We start from the raw sequence: 15,837 nt of genomic DNA on the forward strand, positions 1-15,837 counted from the left end.
AGTTGTGGTGTTCATAAAATCCTATAAACACATGATGTATATATCATTCTGGTTTGTGAGAAGACTTTGTACTTACACATGCTAGTGTATGCTGTCCATGTGTCCTGGGTGTGGTTCCAGCTATGACAGTGAAGCCTTTAAAGGGTGCATTGGCTGTGAAGACCAGTGGCTTGGAAATGGTTTGCTTTGAGTAAGTAGTAGAGTAAATGAGCAGTGGATTTAAAATTGTACACACATTTTGTGAATTGTGTGGTATATTTAAGGTTGGGCAACAAAGACTTGGAGGACTTCACAGACTGGAAATCACCAGTTTTAAAGTAATTAAAAAGAATTCACCTCTTGAATTTTCAGATCAGGTTTACTAGCTGTTATAAAAAAAAAGGGTGTGTGTGTGTATATAGAGAGACACAGACACACACACACACACACACACACACACACACACAGAGAGAGAGAGAGAGAGAGAGAGAGAGAGAGAGAGAGAGAGAGAGAGAGAGAGAGAGAGAGACTTGTGTGCATTGTCTTTGGAGTCTAGAAGGTATCAGATCCCCTGAAGCAGAAGTTAAAGGTGATTGTGACTGTGAGCTGTCTAGTGTCGGTACTCGGAGTGGAGCTAAGGCCCCCAGAAGAGTAGAAGTGCTCTTAATCACTGAGTCATTAATCTCTCTGACATCTCAAAACTTTGAGGGACAATTTAGAGAATTAGTGAAATATTGTTTTATATTGGTGTTTTTGAGTTACTAATTCTAAGGTTTGTAGTTTTGAAACAGTTATATTGATTTTGGATTTTGCATGCATTATTTTAGCTGTTTACAGAATATGTCTTGTCTAACTTATTTATTAAAATTAATTAGAGCATATATTCTACTTCAGCAGTTAATAGAACTTGAACCATCTTCAGTTTAATTGATTAATTAATGGGTACTGGGAGAAATAAGGTAACAAATGCCTTCAAATTAAGCATTCCTATTCTTTCACTTAGGCTATATAAGAACAATGTATTGCTTCCATTTTTGAGAGCTGAGTAGCTGCAGTGTAGAGTAGGACAAGTTGTCTTTACACTGTCCTCTTTTGTGCTATTTCAATTTTAAAACATGGGATTATTTTACTTTTGGAATAGGGAAAAGACATTACAGATTTTAAATTACTTCATTTACTCTAAACATGATAATTTGGTGAATATAAAGTGCTTACACTCTTGTAATGAAATTCTAACTTTATATTTCCTGGCCACGTGGCCTTACATTAGTCATTTGTGAAGATGGGTATGAGAGCTGCTCGGCTTACCTCAAATGATGCATACATTCAGTAAACACCCATGAGGCACATACATACCCTGCTAGATGCTGGTATAAGGCACATCACCAGTCCTTAAGGGCATTTGCTTTCAAGAACAAAAATGGACAAAATACGAACATTGTGATAGTGGAGGTAATTAAGCCATGGAGATCCATGGGATCCAGTGTTAGCATGGGCTAGTGAGAGGATTGGTGGTAGAATGGCCTAATGATAAGAACATTTAAGTTAGGTTTAGAGGATGTGGGAGAGAGGACTGAAGAATGAGGAGGAGGGGTACCCTGCTTAGAACAAACAACCTCTCCAGCCCTACTGCATTCTGTCTGTGTCTATTGCACTTCTCTGTTTTCAAGAATATAGGATACTACTGGAAATTCTTTACTTACCTCAAAGTCTTTCAATTTATTTGTATGATTATTGTGGTAGTTCTTGCTAGGCAAGAACCCTGTTTTTGAGCTGTATCTCCCTCCAGTCCTGAGCCCCAGTCTTGACTTACTGCTATTTGAATGTTGGGGTCAGTAGAGTGTCTCACTTGGAGCTTTTTAATAACCATAAAAAGAATTAGTAGGGAGTGACTCCAAGTTGTAACTACATACACCGTATAGATGGTGAACACTACTACATCAGGAGATTCTGAACTCGTATTCAATGCAGCTAACTTGGATTTACTCATGTAGGATTATCCACCATCACAGTTATAAACAGTTGTGTTTTCCAGGTGCTGCCTGTGTATATAGACAGCCTAGCTCCATGAATTCCCTCAGTGCTAACTCTACCTACCCTGCTTGCCTCTTCTAACATCTTACTGATGGACATTCAAGAAGTGTTTTATAAATTGAAAATGTGATTGGGATTAAAGAGATAATATTTAGTCTGGAGTTTAGCTTTCAATAACCACCAACATTATTGAAAACAAAATTTTTTAAAGTTTTGATAAAATTTTTTGAAGTATGAAATATAGTCTTACATAAGGTTTATGTAGATATTTTTTGATATAATAAAAGAAAACTGGGGGTTTTGTAATTTAATGTTCATTCACATTTATTTAAATATGGAAAGAAAAGACAAAGTCTCAGTCCTGAATGTTTTGTTGGTTTATACTGAATTGTTTTAGAATGAGAGAAACATGAATGATCTCTGTCCTGTGGAGTAACCTAGTGGTGTGTCAGTGCAGATGTTGTTAGCTTAGGTGATGGAAGACCATAAAGATCTTATCCGTTTGTTTGCTTGCTTGTTTGTTTTCCAAAACAGGGTTTCTCTGTGTAACAGCTCTGGCTGTCCTGGAACTAGCTCTGTAGACCAGCTAGCCCTGAACTCACAGAGATCCTCCAGCCTCTACCTCCCCCGTGCTAGGATTAAAGGCCATACACTGCCATTGCCTGGCTGAATTACTTTATAAGAAATCTGCAGATAGTGTTCTTGGAAAGACTGCAGTGACATTATCAAGGACTAAAGTTATGTGACACTTCAGAATGACCATCCATCCTTTAAATTCAATTTTCTCATGACCCCACGGACCTTCTGGCACATATTACACAGGACAGTGTCCAAGATGGAACAGGAATTATATCATTTGTAGGGGAAATAGCAACTTCTCTAGAACCTTCAGCAGAACCCCTTATGTAGCTGTAGCAGCACTGGGGTGTTACAGAATATTTGTTTACACTGTAAACACTTTGTTTACACTGCCTAAGGAACCTTCTGATTCGTTTAATAAAGAGCTAAATAGCCAATAGCCATGCAGGAGAGAATAGGCAGGATTTCCGGGCAAAGAGAGAGAAACTGGGAGGAGGAATAATCTGTAAAGTGAGTTTTAGTGTTTAAATGCAATATAATATCAAAATACTTACAGTAGGGCAAGTATTTTCCTTCATGTCTCACAGAAGAAATCTGAAAAGTATTGTTTCTTCAAAAAAGGAGAGCCTGTTAGCAGCTGTGTCAGGGGAAGGGATTGTCAGGAAAAACAGTCATATGAGGGATTTCAAATCCAGGACCTGTACATGGGAAATTGGCTACATAGGCTTAGAAATTTTTTGAGAATAATTAAAATATCATTATACTTTAAGTTTCATTAGCTGACTAGGGCGTTATCCTTGCCACGACCTATGTTACACTTTTTATGAGGAAAATTTGGTAGATATCTTTTGGTCTTTAAGCAGACCTTGAAGACATAAGACAAGTAAAACTGAAAATGACTACATGGGTCATATTGCTTTATATTGATTGATATTACAGGATTGCATTTCCCTCTGTATAGAGAGCCCCTCTACTGCCCATGGATTCTTCCTTGCAAATGTAGGTTAGCTGGAGTCTTCTTCAGTAGTGTTCTCTATTAAACCATGATTGATGCAGAGGATTCTGTTGTTTATAATTGTGTAATTGAAGGAAGACTCATGACTTTAGCATACATATCAGTGTCTTCTGCCTTGTTACTCATTTTCTCTGCATATGGGATTCTAAAGAAGCAGAAGAGGGCTTTCCGAGGCGGCCTTCCCACTCGCGCACATGGTCTTTGTGACTTCCACCATGGTGTACCGCAGCCAGAGCCAGAAGGTGCAGAAGGTGATGGTGCAGCCCATCAACCTCATCTTCAGATACTTGCAGAATAGGCCCCGGATTCAGGTGTGGCTATATGAGCAAGTGAATATGTGGATAGAGGGTTGTATTATTGACTTTGATGAGTACATGAACCTTGTATTAGATGATGCAAAAGAAATTCACTCTAAAATAAAGTCAAGGAAACAACTGGGTCGGATCATGCGGAAAGGAGACAATATTACTCTGCTCCAAAGTGTTTCCAACTAGAAACTCAGGCACTCAAAGTTGAAGAAGTAGTACAGTATTTAAAGGTGTCTTCTGCTCAGAACAGTCTGAAACATTTATTCATATTGTCTTAGTGGCCCTTATGTTATTATCAGGTGACAATAAATGCTGTGAGATCACTTTTATTAAATAAATAAATAAATAAATAAATAAGAGGTCCCCCCAAAGCATGGATTATCCGCCAGTGTGGGTACTGGGAACTGGATTTAGGTCCTCTGGAAGAACAGGAAGTACTCTGGACCACTGAGCTATCATCTCTTGGCATCCATTTTGTTTTTGTGTTTCAAGGCAGAGTATCTCTGTGTAGCTCTGGCTGTCCTGGAACTTACTATGGAGAGCAGGCTATACTCAAACTCACAGACATCCTCTGCTTCTGAGTGCTGGGATTAAAGGAATACATTACCACCTGGCTAGTTTGGAAATTCTCATGGCCACCAATGAGGATTTATTTTTCCTTGAGCTTATTTGGCACTTATGAAACCTGTTCAATTCAGATCACTGGATTTCCTCTTCCTTTATATTTTTGTGTGCATGCTCTTGGACGCTGAAAGTCTCAGAAGCTGTCCCTGTTGGATGTTGATAGGATCTCTCGGTGGAACCTAAAACTTGAGAGTAGGCTTAACATGGCTAGCCATCAAGCTCCAGGCATCTGCCCATCACCACACTGGGCTTTTAAAAATGAAGACTAGAGGTCAGACTCAGTCCTTCTGCTTCAGTAGCAAGCACTTTTGGAGTCACCTCCCCAGCCCTCTCTGTTCCCCATGCCCTGCACTGTTCTCAGTCCATCCCCATTCCCTGCACTGTGCTCAGTTCTTTCTGGTTATGCAGTGGATCCCTCAGTTCTCTCTCCCCCCCCCCCTTCCTCTCTCCCCTCTCCCTCCCTCTATATGTGTGTGTTGTTTTCCCTTTTGTGTGTGTGTGTGTGTGTGTGTGTAAGTTCTGATGTGCTTCTTCCTGTTTAAACAGTGAAATCAGTTATATTGTCTTTAAAGGAACTTATTAGATAGTGGACTAAAACAGGAATAGATTGATTTAACATTTGGGTTTGTTTTGTTACTAATAATGAGTAAACTTCAAGTGGCTTGTCACTTTAGTAAGGAAAGAAAAAACTTGGTTGACTAGAAAGAGCTAATCTAATTTTACCTTGTGTACTCTACATTTTTTAATATAAAATGTTGCATGCCTGTGTTAACTTTTGTTGTTTTGACAACAAATTACCCAAGGAAGGAAGGACTTCTGGCTCATGGTTTCAAGTGTGGTCAGCAGGCTCCATTAGTTCTGAGCCTGTGGTGGCAGGGTAACATGGTGGAAGGGTTTGGGTGGGATGATTGTTTAACTGTGACAGTCAGGAAGCAAAGAAGGGGCTTTTGAAACCCTATAAATCTGCATCATTCTCCAGGGCTCTTAGACCAGCATCTTCTCAATGATAGGCAGGTCTAGTGTAGGCTCAGTCAGTAGCCAAGCCACCTGCACCACAGCTGTAGTGGGCTTCTGAGTGTCACTTCTCTAGGTGGTTCAGCCCTTTGCTGTCTTCCAAATAAGGTTCCGCTTTTACCCTTGACCTTGGGGTGCATAGGACCCAACCAATCCTATAGTGCCCTCACAGTCTTTATTGTTGCGGAACCCTGTCTTTTTTGTAGGGCTCATTTCTCCAGCCATCTTCCTTTGCCCAGGCTTTTCTAGCCAGACTGCAACTTTTCAAAACTACCCTTGTGTCCTGCTTTTGGTCTCAGTTTTTAATGTAAACCTTATTAAAAGCAGCTAGTCATCCAGACTCAGTCTGCATTGTACTCTCCATCATCAGATAATTAGACATCACTCTTTGGCTCCAGTCCGGTTTCTTTTATTTTGGAGTGCCGAGTAAAGAGACAGAAGGCATAAAGAGACCAGAGTCCCAATTTCAACTGATGAGTCTGTTTATTTTTTAAACAGTGAAGGTCAGACCCTCGCCCTGAGGAGTGGAGGTTCTGCGGGGAGCGAGAGGGCTGGAGGAGCCCTTTTATAGCAATGGCTCTCAATCTGTGGGTTGCAACCCCTTTGGGGGTTGAATGACTCTTTAGGAGTCCCCTAAAAGCATCATAAAACACATGTATTTACATTATGACTCATAGCAGTAGCAAACTAAACAGTTTTATGCTTGGGGGTCACCACAACATGAGGAGCTGTATGAAAGGGTTGCAGCATTGGAAAGGCCACATACTTCTTTTGTAGGGTCAGGTGAGGGTCTCAGAAATGAGGACATTGGTACAGCTCTAAGTGTCTGACATCTTTTCTTCCTGGAATGTTTGCTCAGGCAGTAGAATCACCTTGCAAGCTCTGCTAGTTACAGCACTTGAACCTTTTCCAAGCTTTTTTCTCCAAACTTCCAGTGCTTCCCACAAATGAGTTACAGAAGCTTCTGAACCACATTGCTAGGCAGCCACAATAGTGTTCTCTCTCTCTCTCTCTCTCTCTCTCTCTCTGTGTGTGTGTGTGTGTGTGTGTGTGTGTGTGTGTGTGTGTGTGTGTGTGAGATATCTCTGGGCACAGCCTACGGAACAAAGATGTATTTGGACTAAGGGACCTGGGCCTGTGCTGGGACAGAACATTATGGTGGAAAAGGTTTCTCATCTTATGACAGCGTCCTGGCATAGAGACAGAGAGGGACTGAGTCTTACCTTTAAAGTGATCTACCATATTACTTCTGTGGGTGTGCTATAATATATAATAGATCAGTACATTTTATAGCTTCTTATGTCTGCTGCTTTCATAGCATGTCCTCAAGGTCCATCATGTTGTAGCATGAATTAGTACCCTCCCTCTTCTACTTCTTTGAGAATTTTATACAGTGTGTTTTTACTATTTCACCTCTTCTCCCATTCCTCCCAGAGCCACCTCCCTTCTCTCCCAACCCAGCTCCATGTCCCTTTTAAATCCACCAACTTCATTTTGTGCTGCCCAGATGATCACGGCATGTGGCCATCCACTAGAGCATGATCTGCCTACAGGACTTGAAGAGAACTGACCCTCCTCTCCTACAAGTGGGCTGTCAGTTGCCAGTAGCTCCTCAGCTGCAGTTGGGGCTTCGTGCCTGCTCCCCACCCCCTTTGTGCTGGGATTTTGTCTGGCTTGAAATTGCATGGGACTTGTACATACTGTCACAATCGCTGTGAGTTCATATGCGAAGCTGTCTGCCGTGTCCCAAGTACATTGTTTCCTTGTAGTCACCTGCCCCCTCTTCCTCTTATTTCTGCCTTTTCTTTTACAATGATTCCCAAGCCTTGGGAGGGTGTGAGATAGTTGTTCCACTTAGGACTGCACATTCTGTATTGTCTTATTCTCTGCAGCTTGACCTGTTGTAGATTTCTCTGTTAATTACCATGTTTCTTGGTGGGGTTGAGAGATGCACTATTATCTAGGTATAATAATGTCATTAGGAATCAATTTGTTATTATGTCTATTTAGCAGAATAATTGTGGAAGATTCTTCCTAGAGTATTTTACTCATTTTATTGCCTAGTAATATTTCAGTGAATGGATAAACTGCATTCTGTTTGTCCATGAAATGGAGTTTTTAGTTCCCATGTTTTAGCTGTTGCACATAAGGCTATTATCAACATTTGTAGACATAGGTTTCATGTAGACTCCTGTTTCAGTTTCTCTAGGGTATATATCTAGGAGTAGCATTGGGACAAATTGTAATTTTGATTTAATATTTTGAAAAGTAGCCAATTTCAAAATCACAGTGTCAGTTTTCATCTCTATCAGTATTGTTCAGTGCTTTCAGCATCAGATTATGCAGGGTTATTTCATTCCTGATGGGATGGGGTTGAGTGTCTTCTCATGTGCTTGCTACACATCTGCATGTCATCTTAAAGAAATACCTATGTAGGGTCTTTGCTGACATTTTAAAGATTCTTTAATTAAATTTATTCATGTTTGGTTTTTACAAACAGTTCCTTTGTGTAGGTAGTCATGACTGTCCTGGAATTAGCTCTGAAGGCCTCAGACTCCCAGAGATCCATCTGCCTCTGCCTCCTGCTGGAATTAAAGGTGTGTGCCACCACACCCTGCCAAAGATTTTTTTTTTTTTTTTTTTTTTTTTTGGGTCAGCGTGTAAAAAAAAAAAAAAAAAAAAAAAAAAACCATGCATTCATAGTAACTTGTAGAGGCAGAAGAGAGTGTTAGATCCCTTGGAGTTAATAGTTTCATGCAGTGCTAGTTGCCATCTCTCCTGCCTCCTTTTTACCACTGTTATTTGTATTGGCCTGCCACTGGTACACTTGATTTTGGAATATTAGATATTAGATGGCCATAAGTACATTGAAAAATGTTGATAATTCTTAAAACTATAAAATTAAGATCATAAATTCAGAAAATTAAAAATCTGGGTTTTTTGGTACATGGCCAGAAGCTCTTAATTTATCCAAAAACTTGAATTTCACGAGCAGTGTGTTTAAATGTGTTAAATTTGCACTTGTGAGTTTTGAAGAGCAAAAGTGGGTTTCTATAAAGCACTTCTCAAACTTGTGCTGAGAGGTAGCAGATCTGTTAATCTACAAAGCCTTTTATACAAACATGTTGTCCATCCTTGGAACTTCGGTTTATTTGGCTACTAGCACAAATGAATTTGTTTGGAGTATACTACTGGTTGTGGGGCTGCATATGTATAAGTACCACACTAACCGATTGCGCCACTGGAGCATGGGGCTGCACATGTAAATGTTGTGTTGTGTGCTACACATCCTGTCACAGGTAGTTTATGTTTAATTATCCCACTAGGGGTTGTCAGTCCTTCATAATTCTTATAGTTCTCCTTAATATTAAGCTTTTCTAGCTAGTTAGAACCAACAGACTTTGAAGTTGCTTTGTTGCTTAGAGATGTGGGTTTGTAAGAATAATGAAAAATATTTTCAGTTAATTTTGCTTTTAAGGTATAATAGCATAACTTTGAAATTGCATTTTAAGTGACATTTGGAAAAGGAAAGCAGTACTCTCTGTCTTTCTAGCTGAGTATTACTTCAGAAAATTAGTGAATATAACCAAAGGGGAACTAGCAGGTTTGAACATTGGTAAATATTGTGCTGCACTTAGTATTACCTGTGCTTTGTATTTACATAGTTTCTTTGTTATACTTTAGAGAAAAAAAAAGCTAATTCTGTAAAACATTTTTGGTTTGTTTATAGATTGGTCAAAGAAAAAGTGATGTATGAGAAAGAAGCAAAGCAACAAGAAGAAAAGATTGAAAAAATGAAGGCTGAAGATGGTGAAAACTACGCCATTAAGAAGCAGGTAAAGCGGATGCTGGGGAGAACCGTGCTGATGTCTTTATCATAACCCTCAGAGATGGGTGTGGGGAGGCTGAGGCAAGAGGATCACTGCAAGTTAGAGGCCAGCCTATGGACTGGAAGCCCTTTCGGACAAACACAAACAAAAAAATAAAGCCCAACAAAGATAAAGCGGGGGCTTAGTGCAATAGCTGCAGCAGGTCACACAGCCCTGTGTCTGAATATGGGCATTCTGTTCTCAGCCAAGAAGCTCTGCAGCGTCTTTAGTTCTAAGTATTAAACCCAAAAATTAGATAATAAGTGTAGTTACATCTTTAAATTTAGAAGTAGATCCCAAATTGGTGTGAAGACCACCAAAATAAAATATATATTATAAGAGGAAGGTTACATAGACCAGATGCCCATCTACAATGAACAGATAACAAAAGTGTGCTATATGTACACAATGGAATAGTAGTACTTAAATTAGGATGAAGTTATGAAATTTGCAGGAAGCTGATGGAACTGGAGGGGTTCGGGAAGTTTACATATGTTTTGAGGAGTGGGGTCCCTTGCTTTCAAGTCACGATATTGTAGTGTCCTTGTTACCACAGGTGCTGTTTGTTGTTGCTTTTGGTAGTTTGTGCCTACTCACTTGGTCTTGCCAGAAGTCCATCAACCTTTTCTTTAAATCTACCTTTTGTTCTGTTTACTTTTCTCTGTACTTTTCTTGTTTGTAATTTTATCACTTTGTACTTTTATAATGACTTCAATTCTTTTGATTGCTTTGAGTATATTTGCTGCCTTTTTTCTGTTTGTCTTTTTGGTTGTTGTTTTGCTTTGGGATTTTTGTTTGTTTGCTTGGTTTTTGTTTCTTTTGACAGGGACTCTCTGTGAGCTTTAGCCGTCCAGGAACTTCCTAATTAGACCAGAGTGGCTTCCTGCCCCTATCCTTTAAGTGTTGATATTAAGTGCTGCCTCTTTTTCTGTATTTTTTCGAGGTAAGAACATAGATTTGACAGCACTTAACCTTTGTGATGGGAGCATTCGGGGCTGTGAATATTCCTCGGCACTAGTGTAGGTCTGACTGCATCCCAGAGCATTTTTTGGCCTCTGCCTCCCAAGTGCTGGGGTAAAGGCATGTTCCAATACTGCCCAGCTGACTATTAATTGATGAGGGAAGATTCTCTCCTTGCAGTTACTAACTCTGATTATGTTGCATCGCATTTAGAGCATGTACTATGTATGATTGATTGCATGGTTTCTAGGTTCTTGTTTTATGTTCACTGTTGTTTGACTTAGGATGTGATCTGCTGTAGTGTTTCACATGGCTTAAATGCATTTGCATTCTCTTACAGAGTGTTCTATTTCTTTGCTAAGATACGGTGTTTGGTTTTGTTTTTGAAATTTATTTTACATCCTGAGTAGTTTCCCCTCCCTTCACTCTTGCCAATGTGGAGTTGTGGGGGGCTTTTTGTTTTGTTTTGTTTTTGTTAGGCAGCATAGCTTACTGTGCTGGTATCAAGTTCTTTCTTCTCTTTGTTCATTTTTGTCTAGTATTTCCATAAATTATTGAATGTAAGTATGGAAATTCCCACCTCTATATGTTCATTTGTCTGTCTGTCTGTTCTGTTCATACACAGGATCACATGTTACCTTGATGGGCTCATAATGCTATGATAATGTGACACTCCTTTTGTCCCTAACAGCCTTTCTTGACTTGGCAGCAGTCTGCTCTATAATATTAATGAAGTAATTTCTGTTGTTGTTGTTCATTTTTAATATTCCATGCATTTATTTAGCGTCTAGAGTGAATTTCTTATAGATGGCATGTGGCTTGGTACAGTTAGTCTCTCTCCATGTTTTTTTGGGGGGCACAGGCAGGGAGTTGAGACAGGGTTTCGCCTTAGCTTTGGAAGCTGTCCTCCTCAGTACTCTACCTCCATGCTTTAGATGATATGTTTGCACCATTTACATTAGCAACAGTTGTATCAGAGTTTATACTGCCCTGCCCCTCCCCTCAATGGATTTAGCAATAACCAGACAAACACAAGTCAAATGTGAGCATGTTAACATCCTTCCACTATGTAAAAGAGAAGATGTAACTAATTTCTAGAGCTCCATCTGACAAACTAATAGGAGTATCATTGGGTCCAGAGACAGCTGACATTATTCTATAGGCTGTTACAGCTTATAGTTCTAGCCCATCCCTGGTTACAAGATCTGGCTCACAAATAAGCCAGAAACCTTAGCCTAATCAGTTACCAAACAGTTTATCATTGGCCACATTGTTTCATAGAATTCTTTCTGTGATAAAAAAAAGGAATTCTATCGATTGAAATGTTTCCTTTTCACTTTTTATTTTTTATCATAAAAGAAATTAATCAACTTTTAGGTTCTGCAGACTATTGATTATTATAAACCAAGCCTTGCCTATTCTTTCCCAACTTTCATTTTACTAAAATAAATTCAAAAAAGTTATAATTTGTTTTAAAATCAATTTCACATCAGCAGGGATGGCACTCTATGGTATTTCCCTAAGGTTCCTTCTGCATCCCAGTGACTGCCGAGACCCTGATTTTTCTCTCAGATGTAAGGCAGTGAGCATTAGAATGAACTATTTATTTAGGTCTTCTAAAGAAGGACCATTCTAAGAAGACAGTCTGAACAAGCAACACTCATTTAGTTAAATGGGGTATTTGGGGATGTCTTCTTTATATAATCATGACCCAGGCACTGTTAGTTTCTGGCAGACAAAATCCCAGAAAGTGGCACCACCCCTGTTGAGAAGCTGTTCCCAGTGGTAGCTGCTGGGACAAAGAAAGTCGGTTCTCTTTGATGGACTGACACTTGGGTCTATCAATCACACTCCCAGCAGACTCCATACTCGGGAGAGTTGGCCAACACAAATTGGACTCTGTGGTTTTAGTGGCCTCTGTTTGTTTTTGAAAAAGAACTTTACTGGGTAGTAGTTTGGGAGGGGGGGTTGCGTAGTCAGGGAGGAGTTGGGTAATGCTGGATATGATGATATTCTATATGAACTTCTCAGAGAATAAAAAGTATCCCTGGCAGTTATAACTTATCGCTATAAAAGAAGTTACTCAACTTGTGAATTTGATGCAGGTATGCAGGTATGGCTTTGGTACCAGGTTTCCAGGGTGTTCCTTTGGCATTGAATGGCAAGTCTTCACTTGAAGCATGTTTATGCTCCTGATTGGACTGGAAAACTGAACTTTCTTCTCACATTTTTGTCTCCTGGCATCATGTAGGCATGCAATCAACTCTTAATGTTCTTGAACCAATTCCATTTAGAAAATGGTGCAGTGTGTAAGCTATACATATATTGCCATATATTTTAATTCATCTCTAGATTATGACCAATATGATATAAATAATTGTCATTGTATATTATTTTTAAGGAATAGTGACAAAAATATCACAAGTGTTCAATGTAGTTTTTTTTTGTTTTGTTTTTTAATTTCAGCCTACACTAGGTAAAATCTGCAGGCGTGGAACCTGTGGTTATGGGAGCTGAATGTAGAGGAAACATAGTGAATAATCAGGGTATAATACAGGGGAATGAACTTTTATCCTGTTGAAGTCAAGAGTTCATCTTGCTAGACTAACAGAAGATCTTGGTCTATACTAATACAGAGAGATAATAAAGAATAGAAATTATGTTGGATAGTGCTGCTTAAAGTTCATTTCAGTAACATTAAAGCTTGGGGGAAAATCATAAATATGTATTTTGACTTGTCATGAGTTTGACCCAATTCTTTGTATTCTTCTTATTTAATTTTTATAAGCTGTTCTGTAGGAATTCCACAGGAGAAATCCAAAATGTTCCTGTTGCCAACTTTTCACATGAATTCAAACCAGATATATAAAAATAATTTAGTGGCATTGATTAAGTATATGTTTATCTGAAAGTAAAGTCATGACCCTATACTTGAAATTTTAATCTGTGTCTTATTAGCCAAAGCATTCTAGGTTCAGCCTAGGAAAGCAGATGTGGACAGGGAGTATGTATCTGTGTGCTGTGATGGTTTTTTTACAGTGTGAACTACAACAGGCTGTCAAAGGAAGCATGAAGATTCTGGGACTACTTATGTCTCCATTATAATTGTAATTGAGTATTATTAACATTAAATTGTGTGCACTGTTTTATTTCAGCTAGGTAATGTTGGCTAATTTTGTTCCTGTTTATTGTAATTCAGTATTATTAACATTAAATTGTGTGCATTGTTTTATTTCAACTAGGTAATCTTGGCTAATTTTATACCAGTTTCTCTGAAAACTTTTGACCAAACGTTTTTTGAGAAAAATGTTAACACAATATCTGTCTCTGGGAATAATTGAAGGAAACAAAGCTTTTGTTCCAACTGAACAAAAAGGCTTAAGTCCAACATCATGACTAACTATTGATTGAGTTTCCTAGTTTTCTTTTGTGTTTAGATGTGTTACAATATAGCTTTGAATGGTAAATTTTTTACATCCAAAAACATCCCTCAGAATAGGTGTCCCTGTGGTTAATTCTTCAGTGTCTTTATGAAGAATAGGCAAGAAGTTCAGATTCAGAGGGTGCCCCATTGGTAATTTGGCTCAAACTGCTGGGAGAATAATCTCTCTCCTAAAATGAAGCACAAAGATGAGTAATAACTTTTTATGCATGATAAGCATCAAAATATGAACCTGCTGGTCTTTGCTTTTCATTTTTCTTACCTCTGTCTTTCAGTGAGTCCCTCCTGCAGTGTGCACACAATGTGATCAATAACTCAATAACTTCTCTCATGCAGTAATTATCTCCCTGTGATAGTATCTGAACACTGTTTTCCTTTATTACCCAAAGATGCAGGGGATATTTATATAACCAGCTGATCCCATTTTAGATAAAGGTGCTTTGTGACAGCAGGGGAATCATTTACTTTAAATAGCCTTTTAAATAAGAGCTGAATGAAAAGCTTTGCCAGTTAATTTTCACTTACTATGAGAAGGTGATTACCAAAAGGGAGAAAAGCCCAAAACTTTTGTGTAAGTTCTGCTTAGAAGTTGTACTTTGCAAATAATACAGTCTGATAAACCCAACTTAAATTAGAACATTGAGTCATTTAGCATAGTCATACTTTCATTTCATCATTAGTTATATGCCAAGGTATAAAATAAATACACATTAATTCTGTCATCTCAACATATCTCACAAATGTTCTCATACAGGCAGAAATCCTGCAAGAGTCCCGGATGATGATCCCAGATTGTCAGCGCCGATTAGAGGCTGCATATACCGATCTTCAGCAAATATTAGTAAGTAAAGATTCCTGTAGCTTATATTTTAAATAGTTTTCAACCTAATCCATGGACAACAAAAACTTTGAATATTAAATACTACAGCTATTTAAAGAGATGTTTTATTCATTTGCCTATGTCTTGGTTTCTTCTCCTGTTGTATGATGAAATACTCTTAGAAAGCTACATTTTAGCTCAGAGGTGCAGGTTACAGGGTTAGAGCACAATGACTTGAGAGAGCTGGTTGCCCTGTATCCATAATCATGAACAGAATGCAATGAATGCACGTGTGCTCGTCTCCCCTGCTTAGGGATGCTCCAGAGTCCAGCCCAAAACTAGGATGGGTGTTCACACATCAGTTAACATAATCTCCCATTGTCATGCTCCGAGACTAACATTATGTAGACAGCCAGTCCACACTGTTCAGCCTGGAAGCTTGCTCCCTAGGTATTGACAGTAGTAACCATTGTACCCTTCAACTAGCATGCTTTAAATATTTAGAGTTTAACTTATGTTTGAGTTATGACTCTAGTAAAAAGTTCTTTTTTGTCAAGTTTACTCTACTTACTTAATTAAATGTTTGAGCCATAATAGCATGTATACATGGTACCAGTTTTGGCCAGAAATATCTATTTGGTTTTTGTGCATACATTTTTTTTTTTAAACTCCTTAACAGTGAGCCAACTCTTTAAAATTTGATTTAATCCAATGTCTCAAGTTAATTTGGCCCTTGTTTAAAAGATCAGGAATTATTTTAGATTCAGACCTAAGTGAATTTGAGAGAAAGGGGGAAAGGTCATAAGGGCAGACCTCTCCTGAAGTCACCTGAGTTGGGTGGGACTGTTCTAGTTCCTGTACAAACACACATTGTGAAACAGTGGTTGCCGGGTTTATAAACGAGTCTAAGTAAAGGTCATCTTACTTCTTTTCTAATAGTTAGACAAGTGCACAGGGCTGTTGTCTTAGTTCCACTTTCTGTTGCTGGGATAAAAACACTCTGACAAAAGCAACTTAAGGGACAAAGAGATGATTTGGTTCAGATTCCCTGCAGTGAGGGACTGCCGGGGGAGGGGGGGGGTGCAGGAGCCTATTTCCTCAATCTGGGGTGAAGAGCAAAGCAGTGAACCAGGCTGACAGCTAAAACCAGCCATCACAACTCTACTGCCTGTGACCGTCTCTACCCTTTGTCC

The 15,837-nt window shown here is 38.9% G+C and overlaps 2 protein-coding genes across 2 annotated transcripts in view; both read left to right on the forward strand.

Moving 5' to 3' along the window:
* The window catches only part of Tbca (tubulin folding cofactor A), a 47,541-nt gene that overhangs the window by 29,805 nt on the left and 1,899 nt on the right, over nt 1-15,837 (forward strand). The window contains exons 2-3 of the mRNA XM_051182989.1: nt 9,284-9,389; nt 14,579-14,665. Coding sequence (XP_051038946.1) covers nt 9,284-9,389; nt 14,579-14,665 — 193 coding nt within the window. The remainder of the gene's footprint in view (nt 1-9,283; nt 9,390-14,578; nt 14,666-15,837) is intronic.
* LOC127221084 (small nuclear ribonucleoprotein E-like) lies at nt 3,810-4,228 on the forward strand. The gene has a single exon (XM_051182991.1). The coding sequence runs from the start codon at nt 3,823-3,825 to the stop codon at nt 4,099-4,101; it is 279 nt and encodes a 92-aa protein (XP_051038948.1). The 5' UTR covers nt 3,810-3,822; the 3' UTR covers nt 4,102-4,228.

Source organism: Phodopus roborovskii, unplaced genomic scaffold, assembly GCF_943737965.1.
Source record: "Phodopus roborovskii unplaced genomic scaffold, PHOROB, whole genome shotgun sequence".
NCBI lineage: Eukaryota > Metazoa > Chordata > Mammalia > Rodentia > Cricetidae > Phodopus > Phodopus roborovskii.